The sequence below is a fragment of the Nelumbo nucifera genome, chromosome 3 (genome assembly GCF_055504915.1).
Source record: "Nelumbo nucifera cultivar China Antique chromosome 3, China Antique-T2T, whole genome shotgun sequence".
Lineage (NCBI taxonomy): Eukaryota > Viridiplantae > Streptophyta > Magnoliopsida > Proteales > Nelumbonaceae > Nelumbo > Nelumbo nucifera.
The window spans coordinates 23,867,072-23,888,364 of NC_142651.1; the positions used below are offsets into that span (position 1 = coordinate 23,867,072).

The following is a 21,293-nucleotide window of genomic DNA, read 5'->3' on the forward strand; positions in this document are numbered from 1 at the left end:
TGACTTTGTCTCTGTTTTCTGGTGGACTGGTTTGAGAAAACAGAAGATTCTAGTATTCTACCTTCCTCAATTCTCAGGCGAAGGTTGTAAAATCTGCAGAGCGATAACAACTTTGCTAGTTTTGAAAGAGTTCACATCTGCGCCCCACATGCATATATCTCAGCATGTATTGGAAAGATCTCCCGTATTTGTCATTGGGAGATGTTCCCAATACACGGCTGGGATGTGCTGTGGGGTGCTGATGCGAATTCGTTTTTTAAACTCTGCTTGCTTCCAATTTATTTTCTCTATTTCATGCCCTTCAATAACAGTAAAACCTATAATGCCAACATACGATGACCTCAACAGCAACCAGTTCCCTCTGTATCTCATCAAGTCCATCCTAGTTTTCATTTTTGTTTCCGACTTCACCATCCAGAAGTCTGCCTTTCCTGTTACTAGGGTGTCAATTGGACTGGATTTGGTCCAATCCGATCCAGTCCAATGTGAGTCCATTATAAATGGACTAGGTCCAATCCAATCCAATGAATGTTTTGGACCAATTTGGATCGGTCCAATTCAATGTCTAGACTGTCCAATCTGTTCAAATTCACTTTGATTTAGATTGGTTTCAATCCAAATCTGGTCCATTGATACATATACTTATCTTATATCAATGGACCAGATATTGGCTTAGTCCAACCCAATCCAATATAAATTTATTACAGATGGACCAGGTCCAATCCAACCTAACAAACATTTTAGACCGGATTGATCCAATCCAACATGTCTTGTTGGTTCGTCCAATCCATCCAAATTGATTTTGGACTGGATGGGGTCCAATCCAAAACCGGTCCATTGTCACCCTTAACTGTCACAAATACTTCCCCTATGGGTGAGGGCTGCAAGGCCTTGATAGGTTTCTTTTGCTCACTGAAGAAGAAGGCCTATCAAAGCTCCCCATTCATCTTGTTAGCCAATGGCAGACCAATTCTTTGCATCGAAGAAGAAAGAAAGAAAGAAATAATATAACACATTTCGAAAATTTAATGAATAGTCCACGATATTTTTGTTTTTTATATTTTATCTGTTAGATAAAATAAGTTATTTTTAAAAGTCAATTTCATCTACACAACAGATTCTGATTATAGAAATTGCCGCACTATTTTACATCCCTCTTCGTTTCATTTGGTTTTCAATTCAAACTTTATGGTACTTGTACTTCTGGCTCAGATTGAATCTAGTGATGCTATTATTGAAACCATTGAGCACCAGGGTCCTTACAGCCTCTAAACCTTGCTCAAGCGCAGCGTCCACCTAAACATGACCAAACCCAAATTACGTGTATATGTCAGCAACAGATCAACAGTTACAGAACAATCATAACAAGTTAGAGAACCGCAATGAATATCTAAAGGTGATTCAAACATCACACACTCAGATGCATATGATCTATTTATGTCTCATGCACACCGTTGAGCCTAGCAAGTTTAATGTCCAGAACCAGTTTGCACACAGGTGTAATAAAAACAACTTCATGGATACCTCAATTTGGTATATTTATGTTGACACTACATAACATTGACACTGTAACCAGATATAAGGTATCACAGAGATATTTTTGGGTTCAAAGTTATTATTTTCACAAATTATTCTCTTGCCTTCTAATGTTAAATTATACTGTTGACGAAGTATACAATAGTACATATTTAGCAACTTTCACTGTAAAATCTTCAGCGTGTATTTGAATTTTTGTTGCATCTTACATTACAGGATATCAGTGTTAAAGAAGACAACAAACTTTGAAAAAAACTCCTAAACTAAAAACATGATTTTAGCATATCAAATTGAGTATCTGCATCCATGTCAGTGCCCTGAAGTTGCACCCAGGATTTCACAAACCATATGAGCCCAAGCTTCCCCCCCTCCCTTGATACGTTATGATTCTAAGCTAATATAGGAACAACCATTACCATAATCACATCAAAGACAAGATAAGATCCAAACAGGGATTTCTTGCGTAATATGATTGATGTGCCTTAACCCATTTACAGTGTTGAAAGAGTACAAGTTCAATCTCGAGATGGCACAACAGAGGCCATCCAGCTAATCTGATACTCAAATGTTGTCCTCAAGAAGTGGCACAGAACAAAAATCCCATCTTATGTTAATTTGGATGGTGTTCATTGAAGAGGGTTCACTGAGACTTCCCATTTAGATTTTCCTTCTCAAAAATAAGCATGATCAATCCAAAGGTATAAAATCAGTCAAACATTGACGCAAGTTTACCTGTTTTCTCTCTTCTGGACTGAACTTTTGTAGCAGATATGCTCTCATGTCCATTGTTCCAGGAGGATTGCCAATACCTACAAGCATTATAGAAATGTCTCATACTGGGGGCCTGGGCGATTCAGTGAGTCAAGAACATAAACAATTAACAATGGTAACTGTACTTGAATAACCGACCTATGCATAACCGAGGAAATTCTCGGCATCCATCCAGGTGATCCATCACGCTCTTCACTCTGAAACAAGTGTAACTAATGGTCATAACAACAACAAGAAAAAGTTTCATTGCAAGTATCTAACATATGGGAACCACATCAGTATCTGAAAGTTGTGCAAGAACCTTGTTTGGTAACATTACTAAATACAAATATGAAATACCATTGAGTATTTGTGTACAAAAAAAAAACAAAAAAAAAAAAACAAATGTCCCAAGGTCTGAGAATACCCAAAATGGGTTTGGCAGTTGCTATTGCAGACTGCCCCTACATTTTAAAAAGCAATTTGTTACCATTAATGATGATCAAATAAATTTTATTAATAAAAAACAACCCCTGCTATTAGGAAAATAGTAGCAGGGAAAATAACCACAGCAGTACAATAAGCAAAAAAAGAAAATACAGCAAAATGCTGCCTGGCCCACTAGATCATATAAGCAAGATCAGATTTAAACCTGTATCCCTGGGCCTAGAGATCCCCATACAAGACCTTTTCTATGGTAGTAATTGTTTAACTTATGATGAGAAAAGGGGTTATTCATTGTTCTGTATTGTGGTAATGTTTTTTTTTTTGGATAAATGAACAGTGATTTTATTAATAATAAGAAAGGAAGTGTACATTCACCCTAAAAGGAGGCACAAGATGTTACCTACTTACCTCCCCTTAGAGGTGAGAGCATAAACAAACTCTTAACAGAATACACTCATAGAGTAGCAGAAAATAATTCAACCCTTGAGACCCCTTCTTTTGCCAAAGAATCAGCCATGGCATTTGCTAATCTGCTGCCCACTGATAGGTGACTGACATATTCCTTGTGAACCAATTAACTTTCCTAAGAAGATCCCTGTAGACCCATAGAACTGTTTCTGGACTTGACAACCAACCCACTACCACCTTAAAATCTCCCTCAATTATCAGATTTTCCACTCCTAGTTGGTTTGCAACCTGTATTCCTTGCACCGCAGCCAGTATCAGCCATTGTTGAATCGCCAACTCCCACTGATCCTGAAAATAGGGATAGGATGTTTCTATCCTTATCTCTTAAAATCCCTCCTATACCCGAAGGCCCTGGTTTTCCTAGACTGCTGCCATCAAAGTTCAGCTTTACCACACCCTCTGTAGGAGGTCTCCACTCTATCTGTAGTCTATTCTTTTTGGGGGCTGTATTGCGGTAATGTTGCTTAGCAACAGGGACAATCTTGTCTCTTCTTACTAAAACATTAAGGATGTAGAAGCAGCAGAATAAAAAGAGCACGGGAATAAGAACTTACACACAAGAACAGATTAGATATTCTTCAATATTTTTAGAATTATTTGAAAAATAGAAAAACAGAATCTTTATGAATTTAAGTCTGGTCTTACTGACATTGTCAATTGTCATAGACATAATTGAGTTGCTTTTAGAAGGTTAGGAAAACTAGGAAATGTCTACAGGGTTTTAACTTTTCCAATTTACAAATTGGTGTGAGCTTGTATGCTTCTATATAATAGTTCACATGCCATGAGAAAAGGAAATCCTAGGCTTTTTGAGAAGATAATGAGGAAGCTGAGACTAGATATTGAAAAGTGGAAGGACATTATTCCTATAATTAATATAATTATTATTCTTATCACAACAACCATTACAATCATTGACATCATAATTATGCAGCAAATCCAGATGACAAAGTGATGCATAGGTGAGAAAAGGTCAATTCTTTACTTAATTAAAAATGATTATCAAGAAAAACGAGTCATTATCTCCAGAAATAAATATGCATAGACAGATAGGTAAATGTTTATTGCATAATACATACATGCAGTAATGCCTACACACAGTACATACATTAGATCATATTTACGTAAAAGGAAGAGTCCTCGTGCTTTGAGATTCTTCGAGGTGTCCTCGTGCTTCCCAAAAGGTCTGTTGGAGTTACTTTGGAGCTGGAACCTAGCTGGCTTATCTAAAAAAGGAAGAGTCATCTGGGGAGTAATTCCACCAGTAGTGCTATGGACAATTTGGACAATGAGGAACAGGAGGCTTTTCGAGGACAAGTACAATTCAGATGATTCAGTACTAAAAGTTTTTTGGGGAAGAATTTACTCTTGGGTGGTTTCTCACAAATTATTCAAGAACACTCCGTACAATACTTTTTTTGACAACTGCAATATTTTTGTATCTAGCTGAACAGAAGCCCTTGGTATGTATAAAGTTTTCTTTGTTTTCCTGCTCAGTGTCTTACTGTGCAGGTCTCCTGTAATTACTTATCTTCTTTAATGAAATACTTTACCTTTTCTCAAAAAAAAAATCTATATTTGAGAAAGCTCCAATGTAAGAGGACCATTATAAAGATTTTTCTTTTCTAAATCCCTAAATATATATAAAAGAACAAAGGAAACTGTTTTCCTTAAGCATCTTACAAAAAGAGCTCTCGGTCCCTATGAGACTTGAATATGGCTAGGATATAGCTAGATGAGGTGTCTGAGATGAAATTTGTACAAAAATATCTGATACAATACAGAACTCATGCTCAGGTATCCAAAATCCAGAACTGTTGAGATGGAGCACAGAACCTGCACTTTTAAAGGCTACCCCAGGCCTTGCTAAGCACCAATTGCTAGTTGGGAAAAAAATAGTCATGATGTTCTTAAATTTCACGGAGTTGTAGCATTGAATCCCCAAACTAGGAGACTAACATGTGATAATTGGTGCCTTCAGCTTACCCCAAATTATCAACACAATATGACATGGATATGGGTTTTAGATGTGTATTGGTCCACCAGGTCTCTACCATTTTTTTTTTCAATTTCAAGTTTCATTTAATTGAGCATTGTTTCGAATGCAGCTACAGTAACCCGAACCAGGAGAGAAGGAAGAAGAAGATCAAGAAGAAGAAAAGAGAAAGAGAGAACAGGAGGGTTTAGTCAAAACTGATTCGTACACTGTTCATTCGACCCCCTAATGTTTATTAAGTTCTAATAACCTTTACAAAGACTAAACTGCCCTTACTTAAGTGTGGGCAGAGTATCTCTAATAAAACTGCCACATAAGCAAGGTACTTAACAAACATGAGATGACTAAACTACCCCTATTTGGCTCACTTTAACAAGCATATATCTGTATATTCACCTTCAGAGACACCTAAAACAAATTGGTGATTGATAACACTGCAAGGATGGCCTAGATGCACATATACTCCCCATACCCCATATGGGTTTTAGATGTGTATTGTTGGTCCACCAGGTCTCTACCTTTTTTTTTTTTTTTTCAATTTCAAGTTTCAATTAATTGAGCATATATCTGTATATTCACCTTCAGAGACACCTAAAACAAATTGCTGATTGATAACACTGCAAGGATGGCCTAGATGCACATATACTCCCCATACCCCATATACAAAAGAGTCCAAGAAATATAAAAAACTCCAGTTTTTCAGAAAAAAAAAATCCAAGAACAAACCTTGTCCTTGAGCAACTTTATTTTATTCTAAAGTAGATACTGGTGGTATAAAGGTTTGCAATATACACATGTAATGGTATAAGTTAAAGATAATTTATTCATATGGAAATAAAAGCGGTCTAAAGTCCCTGAATAGTCAAACCTTCTAAATGGTGAAAATAAAGTTCTCAAAAGCAAAGGTATGAATCAAGGCTCTAGGAATCCTAATTGCACGAGGCATAAGCCTCTATGCATGAGACTTTTGCCTCGTCAAATATTTGGTTTTAAACCAACAGTACAAGTATAAAAGCATTTAGAAAAGAATACATAGATGAACGATTTAAGATATAGAAAACTACTAAGTCTGATTTACTTTTGCTTTTATAATGATGTTTAGCCATTATGTTAAAAATATGACATTATGTTCACAAATATCTTCCATTACCTATTTAATAAGTTCTCAATGTAAAATAAAACCTCAAAATGATTTTGAAAAATCAAAGTTACTGTAAACTAATAAAAATGCAAAGCGAAAAGTTAATTTGAACTCATTGTTGTGATGGCAAATCTAATTCAGTCAATGCACCATAGCAACTTTCTTAAAACAAGGCAAAACAAGGTGAGAGGTTCAGCCACAAGGCATTTCATTATTATTGTTATTATTATGTTGAAAGAAGTTAGCTGATTTCAATAAAAGAAAGAGGGGGTACACAAGGCATTTTATTGAGCATTTATCTTAAGTGATCCTCTGAGGTATAAACCTCATGCCTTTTAAAACATTGTTACAGAGAATGCTACCATGCACATATCAAATCACATACCCATTATGATGACCATGACCTCCTCTTGGTTGAATCCTCATGACACCATTTGGTAAGCTCATCTCATCATAGACCTACATTAACCAAGTTCCAGAATCAGACATTACCTACAATATTTCACATGGCCATCATGTGAAAGGCATTCACTAAAATGTAACTTAGAAAATGCAGATACTGTAAAATGTACCAATAGTATATGGTGTAAAGGTACTTGATAGTATGCAGCAAGTGGTCCAACCTGCAGATAGATTAATCCTTTAGGAACTGATTTCTTAGGAAAGCAAAGGAGATAAAGATGAGTCCAGTCAGTTCTATATACTTTAGACATAACAACTGGAAAAGGTAAAATCCAACATCAATTTGTGAGTGCATAATCTACATTCCAACAAAGCACTAGATCATAGACATCTTGTGCAAGTATATAGCAATGCATTTTGGAACATAGATAAATTCTACTGAAACTATGTGGATGCCACAGTTAATAATTTTTTGTATTAATATTGTGAAAGAATTTACACAGTTCAACCCTTTCTTTAAGAAAGGCCTATCCAGTGAAGAAAACAAAGTTGCATGCTTTTCCACTCTGGCTGACAGCACTGTAATCAGTAATTTTAGGACATGCAACACATGTTGATCTAAATTCATGCAAAGTAGAAAAGATTGGTAGAAAAATATAAAAAGTAGAAATTCAAAATCTGGCATCCAGGATCCTCTAGCAGCCAACAATGGCCAACAGAGACAAATAATAACTTCTAAGATGGGAAACATCTAGCTTATATAACTAGTATCTTTAATATTATAGTCCATAGTTTTCAAGGTGCCAAAGCGAGGCTAGGTACAGGGAGGTGCCTTGTTGCCTAGGCATCACCTAGGTGATGGACTTTTTTTTTTAAGTAAAAAAGCATATATCCTAGGGTATCTCCCTAGGTTCCATAACCATATTTCCTTAATAATTATCCATAATTTTCATAAGAAAAGTATAAACTTCATGTTAAAGTATAGAAAGTCAACATATTCATGAGAAGAAAAAATATGAAAGAAAAGAAGATTCAAAATATATAGGGGCTGAACCCCTATTTTTGTTATAAGAAAAGAAGAAGAAAATGTGTTGATTAGACAAAACTGTAAGATCTTCCTTACTTACTGGTTCAGGTTTTTAAGTCTCTGAGGGTTCAATACATCATTTAGCAATGCCTATGTTGATTAAACCCTAACAAATAAGAAAATAATAAAAACAAATTAGTATATAAACACACAAAATGAATATTTTAGTTTAATAATGTCTATTTTATAATTATAATCTAAAAAAATTAAGAATATAAAAGTATTTTATAACACAATGTACAAAACTTCTTGGCAGTTAGGCAAGACAAGCCTCCAAGGGCTTGTCGCCTAGGCCTCGCCTTGACAACTATGTTATAGTCTGAAAAGTACAGATATTAATAGTAGCAAACTGGAGATACCATTAATGCAGAAACAGTTTTATGTATCATTTCATAAAATGCAGGGAGTGTCAATGCAGTGAGCCAATGGCTGGTCATTTTAGCCTCCCTAGGCTATGCTGTGGCTAGTCAATACCTAGACATTAACTAGTCAACAACAAAAAAAAAAATGTCTAATAACATATATAAGTCAATAGAGTCTTGCTTTACAGACAAGAAAGAAAGAAGTTTGGTTAGGTTGAGATAGGGAGTGACAGTCTTTGTTTTTCAAGGAAGGATTACATCTTTGACTATTTCATGTGGACTCCTTCTGCAGGTAATGCCATACCAGCAAACCACTGATTGGAAGAACTAGAAGAACTACTTCATTGTTCTTTCATCTTATGCCTTGTTTCTATTTTATATACCATCACCCAACCATGTTCCATCATAAATGCTTAGAGCAACCGGTATGCATATAATGAAATAAAACCATATATGAATCCAAGATAAAGAGAAGCAAATAAAACTTTAAAATTAATTTGTCCTTGACTATGTTGACTAGGACAACTAGCCATTAGTTGACTGCACCATTAGTATTGGCCAACTAATTAGTGATGCATTCATTTTGACCATCAACTGACTAGTTATTGGACTAGGCTTCTTGACCTGCCTTTTGGTCTGAACTGACTAGAAATAATTAATTGATCTCAACCCAAAATGGTCTTTGTTATGGGAGACCACAATGTGCACCTTTTAAAAAAAAGAAAAACTGACTGCCTAACACTCAGGGCCACAGATGGACACCAAAACCTGTATAGAACCTATAGATAAGGAACTATATAAATTACATGATTGATTTTGGTAAAGGAAAAAACAGTAGAATAACAATTTAGATATGGAAATGAGTAAATTCATGGGCCCCACTGTGAGAAGTGTGGGTCCCATGTATTTTATTACTGGCATGAAATATTATCATTGGTTCCACAGCCATCGCGTTCAGCTAATCTTTTCTCAAAAAAGGTAGAGAAATTAGAAATTCACATTTGGATTAGTGACTCATTTTTCCTACAAAACCATAAGAAAAGACCAAAGTAGATTCCGTGCATATAAGTGCATTTACAATTTGTCAACTACGTCAAAAATCAATTCAAAATATTGTAACATGGTTAATGCAATGAAGGTTCCTGTTTTCTGCTTCACATTTAAGTCTTTCAACAAATTTTTATCAACTTCTAAACAATTTAAGGAAGAAGCAAAGCATTCATGACCTTTAGAAGTGATGACATAATCACATAATATATGGGCATACTTGCTTAGAAGTGGTCTTGTTCTTTACAAGTACAAGAACATGCATGTGGACAACTGCAGAGAGGCATGTCAAATTAGAAGTACAATTCAAAACTAACCGATTCACCACTGAAATTCATGTAGGCCTGAGGTTTTGCCAGCAAAATTGGTACCTCCCCAATGGACCCTGCACTGATCAGATATTGAAATTGAATGGCCACCAACTCATAACTGAGCTCTAACAGTGCAAATTATGCATGAAATTGAAATAAAACGATGAACTATAATACAAAAGTTTTAGTAGATTTTACATGGTTGTCATCAAAAATGATACCCGTGTAACTGTAATTGTTTAGCATACTGATATTGGAAATATTAGTACCCGGTATTTTGGATACTGCATTGACACTCCTAGAGTATACTTTATAGCGTTAACACTTTTAAAATACACAAAATTGCATGCTTTGATAAATAAAACTATAATATATGCATATAACCATACATTAGTAGTTTAATAAAATTTGGTAAGATATATGCATTAGAAAATGACACTTAGCTAAAACTAGATATAAAAGGATGAAAGGAGTATAACAAATGGAAAACACATTCTCTTATTCATGTCTAAGATCTTTGGAAATGGAGAGTTATATCCCCATTTCCCTTATCCATGTCAGTATTAGTTTCTGTTTATGGGGCATCATAGGCCATCATAGCCAACAATGATGCATGCTGACTTAAAAGTATAGAAGACAATGTTAAAAGAACCATGCTTAATAAAAGAGGGGATAGAAAGAAACATTAAAAAATAAATAAACCTGAAGAGTTACCTATTCCTATTAAAGCCTTTGACTGTATTGTATTCAATAAAATTCCTTCTTTCTGAGAAATGCGATCAATCATCTCGAAACCAACCTGGGTTAGAGTGTCTAGCCAAAATATCAGAAGGAAAGTTGATAGATAATTCATATATTATCTCTTTGAGAACAGTAAAAGAAAGAGGATTAATCAATAAACTTAAAGAGAAAGAGTTCAAACAAATACTCTCAAAAATATGTACCCACATTGTGCCTAGTTCTGTGATACTTATTTCCAGGGTTTCCTAATCCAACAATCAACCACGGTGTATACTCTACTTTAACTCCACCCACATCTGGTAATGAGGCAGATATATGAAGCCTGGCAGGAACTACACATTTTCTGGGAAAAGTAGGAGTACTCCAGTAGTGTATAGAAGTGTTGGTGGCAGAAATTGCATGCAACATTGACCTGTGACAGAGATACGGGGTCAGTCTGTCAGTACAGGAGGTGTCCATACATGGAAAACACCACATTAGCATTTTCAACAGAAATATGGGACTAAAGAAGACAGTAAGAATCAAAACATAGAAAAGAAATGTATAGATCAATTGGTGTACACTATCCAATATCCATAAGGACCAATAATGGGGATGGCTGACAGAGATTACCTGTTAATGACTTAAAATGAACTCTATGAAGTCATTAACAAAAGGAATATTTCTTAGAAGGGAGTTATAGAAAATTAGCAACAGAGCTTTGCAGGCATTAAATGACACTAGGAGGGAAATAAAGACCATCCACCTCCTTTTAGTCTGGAGTTAATTTCCTTACTCCAAAAAGCGAATCAAATTAAACCTAGGCCCAAATGGTTAGACAACAGTCAACAGATTTTGAGCCTTGGGATTTCAAAATTCCAAAAGCTCAAAATTACACTTTTTTTTTTCATTTTAACACCATCCACTTTGAAAGCCAAAGAAAATGAAATCAGAAGTTCAAAATAGCCCTTATTGGAAAAGCTTCAATAAAAGATTCATCAACTTTTGGCTTGAGATCTCATAAAAAAACATGGAAATCTTCCAGGCTCATTTACAGTATGTACATTTGTCACGTAGAAACCAATGTTTAGAGCACCATTGATCATTGTTTAGAGAATGAAAACAAGTGATCACTGAACACCACAGAACTCTGCTGTCCAACTAGGTTACTAGTGGAGTGACAAAAGTATGATCTTCCTCATCCTTGTTCTAGGGTTTTGTTTAAATGGTACCTTGCAAGCACAACCTAAATGCTATGCCATTTTTCCACCTGGGCTTCCATTCTGTTAGTTGGCAGTGTCTTTATTGGTTTATTTTGATGGGTTTTCAGATTTTGCAATCAATTATTTAAAAAAATTAATATACCATACAATCTGAAAATTATGATATTGAAGCCACGAGAATTGGAGAAGAAACAACTGAAGCAAGACAAATTGTTATCACATACTATACAATCTGAAAATTAAGTAATTGTTGTTGCCTTTTCTTCCTTATTTATTAAATGCCTACAGAGCATGCGGTGGATCTTGTGGTTGGTTCAAATAGCAACACAGCTTCATAGCTTGGATTTTAAATATCAATTGTGACACAATAGCATAACCATGAAAGCTTGGTAAGCCAGACAGACATGTATCCAAAACAAAATCCTGCATGACTACTGGAAATTATCTCTAATTCTATAGTTACTTAGAAAAGATCACCAGGTTCGTCCAGAAATCTTCTACTTCTAGCGAAAATAACAATTTCCTCTTGTCCCTTCTAAAGTACACAATGATTTAAAACGTTTTTGCTCAATCAGAATTAGCGTCCAAATTGATTCTCTTTCATCCACAATCCCCACCAACCATATACTGTACTAAAAGTAGTGTAGTTGCTGAAATCACAGCAGCAATGGCCCATGAACTGCATACTTTTTTCTTTATTGTAGTTAAAGAATTGGCAATAATCCAAATAACAGCAAAACAAACCATCACAGCATAAATGGCCCATGAACTCACAAAAATAAAGTTAACCAAAAAAAAACTCTATAAAAAAAGAACCCTAAAGGAATAGATAAGAAATGGATCCACAAGCAAATTTAGAAGATGCATACGAGACCCATAACCGATAACTATTATGGTCTATCTTTTCATTTCTTCTGAATATATGTCCTTCCTCAAACCCAATAACACCACAGAGAGAGAGAGAGAGAGAGAGACGCAAAACAGAAGTCTTAGATCAAACTTTTCTGTGAAGTGCGTGCCTAGATTGAGAAAGGGAGGAAGTTCTGTTTCGAAGTAAACCTATCTTGCCTTGCCTCCGAAACCAAATCTCTGATACTTCTACATGTTATTCAGAGAGTGCAGTAATCCTAAATTGTGTTTTGTTTTCAGTCAAATTCCCGCAGAAAATATCTGGTTCCAATACTTCCCGCCACTCACCAGCGAGAAGACTAGAAGAGCAGAGCAGATTTTATTTCTAGTGGAAGATAGGGAAGAATCAATGTGCATGTGGAATGAACAATTTTATCCACAAGGACCACAACAGTATTTTCATTTTTTGGTAGAAAAGATAATTTAATTGAACGAAGAATAAAACAAACATCCAGAGAACACAGAGAAAAAAAAAACAACTAAAAGAAAAGGAAAAAGAAAACAAAGCAGATAAATTAACCAGAGAATCTAGCTTGACCAAAAGACTGTAAGTCCTCTAGAACTGCAGAAAGCCAACCAGGAGGCGAACCAAAATAAGAACAGTCAACGGAAAAACCCTTCTTAACAACGCAATGGGCTGCAGAGTTTCTTTTCTGCCCACAAAGCTGAATGAGAACTGATGATCTTTAGACAGCTTCAAGATATCACCCAGAACAAAATAGCACTCAAGATCACGACCCAACGAGGCAGAGAACCAGCATTTGGTCTCTTCACCAAAGAACAGCAATCGGTTTCGAAGATTACTCTGTTCCAACCTTCCTTCAAGACAAACAGCAGGCTTTCTCTGATTGCCAATGATTCAGCTTGTCGAGCAGATAAGGCAGTATTTTCATTATGCCATTGAATTTTTAATTTTTGGCGTATAGTCTTGTATTGTTTTACTTGGATATTCTTCATTTATATTTTGTTAGTCAAAGACCCATATCACACCGAATAAGCAGGATTACGCCGTATATATCAAACCTGGTCTAACCAACCACGCAGGACTGGACCTGTGATGATGGGCCAGACGTCTGGGCTAAAGCCCCCATAAATCACAATTCATTTAGTTTGAATATGATAATAGAAAAACTTATAACTGATCAAACATTATCGCTCTTAGAGGTGTAAAACAGGTCGTGTCGTGTTGTGCCACACTTTCTAGAGATAATTTAGGGTCGGTTGGCACAGTCCATGGCCTAAGCCCGTGCCATGCCGTGCTGCGGGCTTGGGCTGGGCAGACTATAGGTCATGCCATGGGCCTGGGCCACAGGCCATACCTTGGGTGTGGGTCGAATCGAGCCAGATTGATTTTTTTTTATTTTTTTACATTTTTTATTTTTTATTTCTTTACTTAGCAAAACTAAAATATTTAACTTTCCTTTGAGAATTATTTGAAAAACTAAAAATCTAACAAAGAAATGAAAAAAAAAATACTTAACCAAATAAGAAGTCAAAGAGGCAAAATTTCAAAGTGAATAACAAATTGAAAGAAAAATAAGAATTTTATTTCATTTAAATTTGAATGATACAAAGCATACAATGGTTGGATGAATGAAATATGAAAATTGGAAAATGAAATAAATTAATAAAATATAAAAATACAATATAGTTACAAATTGAAGATAAAGAATTGCGTTATTAAAAAATATCAAATAAATTAAATAAAATTAAAACAAAATTTACAATAATTTGAAAAAATGCTATATAACTATTAAGTATACAAAAAATATTGACTTCATCATTTTCTCCTATTGTTATTAACTTTGATCATCTGCTTCAGGTGAATCATAAGATGTAGTATCATGCCCTCCTTTGTTTTATAATCTATCTTCAACATCCAGCCAATCTTTAAAGCATATGCACATCTCTAGACTTTCATCATTCATACAACTTTTTTTGTTATCTAACACCCTAGTACCTGCATTAAAACAAGACTCTGATGGAATTGTAAATCCCAAAGGGGTTAGTAGATCACGTGCAATGGTGGCGAGAACTAGATAATTTTTTGCATGTTCACTCCACTAGGATAAAATATCAAAATTATGTGTTCCCTTCGAGGTGAAGGAAGAATCACCTAAAATAGAAAAATTTGTTTGTAAATAAAAATTGAGTTCAGTAAATGAACTTATTGTCAAGGCAATGGATTTTTGTCTCTTATTAAATAAAAAAGTTTTTCTCATCTACTATTAGACTCAAATTCAGAAGTAGAAGATGCAGTTGTACAAGTTGTAGAATTTTTATTATTCTCTTTTTATTCAAATTCATATAAACTATACATTTCAAATAATAAATTATTAATTTTTTTATTTACAATTTCAATATTTATATTTTCACAAATATGTTTCAAGTAAAATATCGAAACCATCTTTTCTAATCCTAGGATCTAATATTGTAGCTAAGCAATAAAGAGGAGAAACATTCTCCCAATATTTTTTAAATTTATTTTTCATTATTTTTACAATACTTTTAAATTGTGGATTCTTTCTATATTTTGCAAAACAATCACTAATCATCATTACTTGATAAGCTAAATTACATCTAATTGGATAATAAATACATGATAATTCATTAGTTGCATCATAAAATATATTTTAAAAAATCTCTTATACAAATTGACATTTCTAGTCTTCTTCAAATATAATATCAATAGGCATTTTTGCATTATAAAAATCACTAAGAATTTGTTTATGAGAAGTATACAACTTTCTAACATAGCATAGGTAGAATTCCATATCTATGTGCATCTAATATAAAATGTTTATATTTTAAACCATAATTTTATGATACAATTTCTAATTTCAGAAATATGAGTAGAAATAATATTTAAAGCATCATGAGTGCAGAAATTTAAGATGTTGCATGATCGTTTGATATGAAATAACTTATTATTTAAACATGATTTTAATTGAGATTTTAAAATATTTATTGTTGAATCATTATTACTCTCATTGTCAAAACTAATAGAAAATAGTTTATTGTCAATTCCATAAGCATGTAAAGTATTTAAAATACTTGCAACAATAGTTGGGCTAGTATGTGACCATTCAAGCCTAGTGAAATTTAAAATTCTTTTATTTAAAAGTCAATTTTCATCAATAAAATTACCGGTAACACAAATATAACTTATGTTAAATTTAGAAGTCCAAATATCAAAAGTAATTGCAACTTTAGAATTAAGATTTGATAACATATAAATTAAATTTTGTTTATACGAATAAAAAAGTTTTAAAGCATCTAATCTAATAGTAGTATTCCTATAAACTTTTTTAAATCGTGGATTTACAAAATTACGTAATCATTTTTCAAGTTTAGTATCTTCAGCTAACAAAAATGGTTGTTTAGCGTGTAAAATGTATTTTGTTAATTCTTGCCTCATTTTTTCTTGAGAATATTTAAAAGTACAAAAACCCCTGCTTAATTTGTGTTTGTATTGTTTCTCTCTCTTCTTCTTCTTCTTCTTCTTCTTCTTCTTCTTCTTCTTCTTCTTCTTCTTTTTCTTCTTCTTCTTCTTCTTCTTCTTCTTCTTTTTCATGGGTGAGCAAATGTCTGCCCAAATGGCAAATACCACCCTTCCTACAATAGCTAAAGTCTTTCCTACATTTTTGACAAACAACTCTTTTTTCCTTCCCCTGAACCTTCTATATTTTAAATATTTTCCAAACCGGGTTAATCAACTTAGTGGCCTTTTTTTTTCTTTCCCCTAGTATTGGTACTAGGGGTGTAAGTTTTGTCAGTATCAATAGCATCCATATTGGTGCTAATACTACTATGCTACGACTAAATATCATCGACATTGAACATGTTGGGGAATTGGTTTCTAGAGGAGCCGATCTTTTTTTTTTAATTCTAAAAAAATAAAAATTAGTTTAATTGCACTTACTTGAATTACTAGTTCAGAATCCCAACTTGATTTCAACTGTTGAAGCCTTTCAACTCCAAGAGTCCAAGTCTCCCAAATTGCTAACTTGAGAGTTGAGATCCTTAAGTTGTTGAGCAAGCCTTCTTGTTGTAACTTCAATAAAGTTGAGAATTGAAGAATCAAATAATATATGAGAGATTGAGACTTGAGAGAGTATGAGAACTAGATCAGAAATTGAGAATGGTGGAGGATAGAGCTATTTATAGGAGACCGGATCTGCTCCTCACACAAGGTGCCTCACATCGACCTCATAGGTACATTCCACCGTGTATTGGGAACATCTCCCATACTTATGTGTTATTATTTATGGGAGATGTTCTCAATGCACAGCGGGATGTGCCTATGAGGTCTTTGTGAGGAGCATATCCCAATTCTATTTATAGGAATTGAAAATAATTCAATTGGCTAAAATACCCCCAAAAACTAGCTATTTTTTTAGTTGTTGGAAAGGGTATTTTGGTCATTGTAAAGTTATTTATCATTTTACTGAAAATGCCCCCAAAATAACTATTGGGGGGCATTTGTGTCATTCTTTCTCCCCCCCCACAAAACCAAAATACATAAATACCTCCTATATAGTTGTTTATAGCTATTGGGGGGTATTTTTATAAAAAACCCCCCAAAAGTTGAAACTAGCTATTGAGGACCCCCCCAATGGCTAGTTCATCGGGTAGGCCGAGCACGGCCCACTACGGGTCCACAGGCCGTGCCACGTGCCGTGTCGGAACATGGGCCACGGGCTGCATGGCATGCACAACCCGGGAACCTAAAACCCCAGATCCATCACGGCCCGAACCATCATACTGGGACATGAACGACACAACCTGATTTACACCTCTAATCATTCTATCATAACCAGTAAAGAAAAAAGTATCATAGCCCATTATTAATCGGAACAAAACCATCTCAATTAATAATTGGAATAATCAGGTCAGACCTGATCTAGCTGATTATGCTGACAGCTATAATTATTTATATAACTTGATATTTGATAGTATAATCTTAATAAAAAAGATAATAAAATAGTAAATTTTCTGTATATATAAATCAAGTGTTTTTAACTAAAATTATCTTATATTATCTATCAAATTTATCATTTTAAAACATAAAATATAACAAACATTACAAAAGAGCTAGGAAACCTTTATATATTATTAACAAAATAATTGATTCAAGTCTGAATTGAAACGGAACAACCAAGAACCAGAACCAGACCCAAACAAAGTCACATAACCAGAACCTTATAATTGGTTCGGCCAAATTGGGTAGAACCAACCAATTGACAGGGGGTGATTGGTCAATAGATTTTCCCTTTTCCTATGCAATAACTATTAAAAAACCTGATTATCAAAAAAATAAATAAATAAAACTGCTACAAATACAATTCAGCCTATAGAAAATCTGCCTATCAATTAAAAAAACTGTTACAGATATATTAATATGATAAAGTTTGGAAAAATTACATAATATGTGTCAATTTTATATGAAAACCTGGCTGAATGGCTGATCTGAACTGGTTGAGGGCACCTTCTAAGATTCAACATATCTTGTTAACAAAAAAAAAATCCAATGTGGGGCAGGAACTATGGATTGAACAGCTTCGGGCAAAATATCTGAAAAGGATATGCTGAAACTCAGAGATAAAGTTAGACCAGTATCTCTGTTGGAGAGTTGGGGATGGGGAGAAAATAAATGCCATATCAGGCCCATGGATTCCATGGTCAACAAATAAGAGGCCTGTATTAAAAACAAGGTCTGATCAAACAGTAACAAGCTGTGAGTGGAAAGTCAAACAACCTTCTATTCATGAATGAGATCTTTGAAGAGAACTGTGTGCATCTAATTCAAAATATACCCATCAATCCGCAGAGGCAAGCTGATACCATACTTTGGAAAAAAACAAAGGATGGAATCTTCTCTGTCCGTTCAGTTTACAGATGTTTCATCTCAGATTCTGATGGATCATCCTCACATGCTCCAATTAGATGGTCTAGGCTTTGGAAAATCAAAGCCCCCAACAAATGTCTTCTCTTTGGTTGGAAGTTTTTAATGAATGCAGTTAGAACAAAGCAAACGATATGATTCTTAAGACATAGAAAGGAAACTTCCTGTTCATTTTGTCATCAGGTCACTGAAACACAACTCCATCTCTTTTTTGAGTGAAATCTAGCAAGAGCAGTTTGGCTAGTTGCACAAGTGATGGTTCAATCCAGAAGAGTTTGTCTCTTCATCGAATCATGACCTATTGGACCGGTGGTTAAAAAGATATACAGGCACCAAAGATTAAGAAAACTTGTTTATGGCAAGGATCCTGGTTATCTTGAGAAGCATTTGGGATCACAGAAATGATGTTGTCTTTAGAGGAAGAGTTTCCAATCCTTTTGACATCATCCACTTGGCCGAGAGATACATTCCATTAAGGCTCAGTTTGGAAAAAGTACAAATACAAATTTGGACAATGCAAATACATGCAAAATAATACAAAATCCACAGATTTGTACTCTGCATATTTGTATTTGTACTCCTTCCAAACTGACACCTCCTGTACCCGGGTATCACTTAACTCTACATATTGAATCCATTTCAATCTCCAATGACAAAAGACTCCCCCACCCCAAAAAAATGTAGCAGAAAACAAAACATTGAAATAAAAACCTCCCCCTGAGATTTTTACAATTATAAAAGTATCTCCTGATGTTTCATTTTTACAAAAACCTCTCCTGTAGTTTTGATAAAAAAAAAAAAACTGCAGTTGCCTCCCTTCCATCATTGTCCCACACAGAAAATGTTGGCCTAATGTATTAGTATTTTGAAAATCTCCATCTTATATCATTATGCATGTCAATTAATGTGGAGATTTATTAAAATACCCCCCAAAAGAACTTTTTACTTTTAGCTAAAAATGTTTCTTGGGTCAAGTAAAGTAATTTTACTCTACAAACTCATTAGGTAGAGAACGTAGAGTAAAGTTTAAAAGGGCAAATATGACATTTTGATTTATGTAGAAAGATGCCCTAACTAAGTAGTAAGGAAATTTCATAAATTCCAAGTCTTCCTTACTATAAGAATGACGGAACGTAGTAGATAACTGCAGTTTTTTTTTTTTTTTTTTTTCAAAACTATATGGGAGATTTTTTGCTAAAATGAAACCTTAAGGGAGATTTTAATAATCATCAGAAATCTTAGAGGAGGTTTTTATATTTTACCTTAGAAAAAACAGTACAAAGGGTGAAAATTTTTATTTTTACAATGAAATCTCATTGTGAAAATGCAGATTTAGTCTCAGACTCTCAGTAGTAGTTGTCCTTGTCCCTTGCTTAGGTTTTAAGTTTTTACCCCAAGGAATCAAAACTGAAAATTCAAATTTAGGCTACATTTGGCATTCCTCATTTTAAGGACTTTATCTCCTTTTTGCAATTAAAAATTCAGTGTTCATAGGAGCATTTTAACAGCCAAAAAGAGATAAGTCCTTAAAATAAGGAATACCAAATGCAGCCTTAGTCTCTACCCCAAGCTGAAAATGTCTCATGATCTCAGTCTCACACTCTGAGTAGTAGTTGTCCTTGTCCCTTGCTCTATTGCTCAGCCAAGAAAGAAATAATCTATGAGAAAACCTAGCTGAGATATATATTCTTCTGAACTTTCTCTATAGATTTCTCTAGAAATTAACTTTTTATGAGACTAATAAGTGTGCATGTGGAAATTTTTTATTATGAAAATGATAATAAATAATATGTTTTCAAAATTTTCTATATATTTTTTTTATATTTACATATCTATAAAATTTATTCTTATTTGTCACATTTATTTTTGTTTAATATGATGAATATATGATATTAGAGAAATGCCCAAATGTTTTCTACAAAGTTGTTTGTATTTTTTTATATTATTATTATTATTACTATTACTATTATTATTATTATTATTATTATTATTATTATTATTATGATTATTATTATTTAAGTATAACATCAAGGATTGACACATTTTACCCCAAAAGGTTGAATTGTTGACTTGCCACCAAATAGGAAAACAACTCCATTTTTTGGTTGGTTTTAAATTTATATTTTATTTTTATCATCAATAAATCAATCATTCTTTGTCACACTTATTTTTCTTTAAAATGGTTAATTAATTTGGGATTCAATGAAAAAAAAGGGAGTTAATACCCTAAATATAATGTTAATGAGAGTGAATTGAACAAAGATAAATGTAGTAGTTTAAATTAAATTTTGTGCACTCACAATTAAAAGGGATCGAATTCAAAAATATGGGTATTCTAGTCAAAATAAGGATTCAATAAATGTTAATGGAAGTTAATAATACCTTGAATATAAGACTTAATGAATGAGATTTGAATGAAGAGAAATGTGATTGTTCAAATTGCATTTTTTGTCATTACAACTAGAAAATGATCAAATTCAAAAATTAAAGTATTTTAGTCAAATAAAAGTTTCACATTCTTATTTACACTTTTAATAGTAGTATACATGAATCAATCAAGAGTTATTGGGCCTAAATCTGTGACTGGGCTGACCCACGAGCTTTCTTTGCTTTCTTGCTAGCTGGTTTGGTTCTTTATAAGTTGGCCCCGGTCTGAAGTACGTAGCTTTGTCATCCCAGCCCAAGCTTGACCATGCGCTTGCCCAGGTTATATGACTCGGAAGCTGAGCAATTTACATTTTTAGGTGACCCATTAGAGGGCTTATGGGCTTTCAGACATTGACTCTATGGACTTCAAATGTCGGGGGTGATTAATTGGGCCTACACGAACAAAAGGTGCGTTTGGACTTTGGAGCACTGAGATGGGTCTGGGGTCGTAAATTGCCACTTGTTCCATGTTCAAGGATCGGTAAAAATCATTATTTTTCACCATTCTTCTACTATTTCAAAAAACAGTGAAAGTGAAATTAGGAGGAGTAAAATCACTTTT

The 21,293-nt window shown here is 34.0% G+C and overlaps 1 protein-coding gene across 3 annotated transcripts; it reads right to left on the reverse strand.

The window, feature by feature from the left end:
- Nucleotides 1–995: 995 nt before the first annotated feature.
- LOC104602455 (chloroplastic group IIB intron splicing facilitator CRS2-B, chloroplastic-like) lies at nt 996–13,330 on the reverse strand. Of its 3 annotated transcripts, none has more exons than XM_010266165.3 (9): nt 12,989–13,330; nt 10,496–10,700; nt 10,262–10,346; nt 9,554–9,621; nt 6,911–6,961; nt 6,724–6,797; nt 2,446–2,504; nt 2,269–2,345; nt 996–1,296 (listed from the first exon to the last, which is right to left on the reverse strand). In XM_010266165.3, exons 2-9 carry the CDS (start codon nt 10,694–10,696, stop codon nt 1,180–1,182), a joined length of 732 nt encoding a protein of 243 aa, XP_010264467.1. In that variant the 5' UTR covers nt 10,697–10,700; nt 12,989–13,330; the 3' UTR covers nt 996–1,179. The 3 variants fall into 3 exon arrangements, with proteins under 3 accessions (XP_010264467.1, XP_010264459.1, XP_010264449.1); XM_010266157.3 differs by having other exon boundaries at nt 12,938–13,330; XM_010266147.3 differs by having other exon boundaries at nt 12,920–13,329.
- Nucleotides 13,331–21,293: the final 7,963 nt, after the last annotated feature.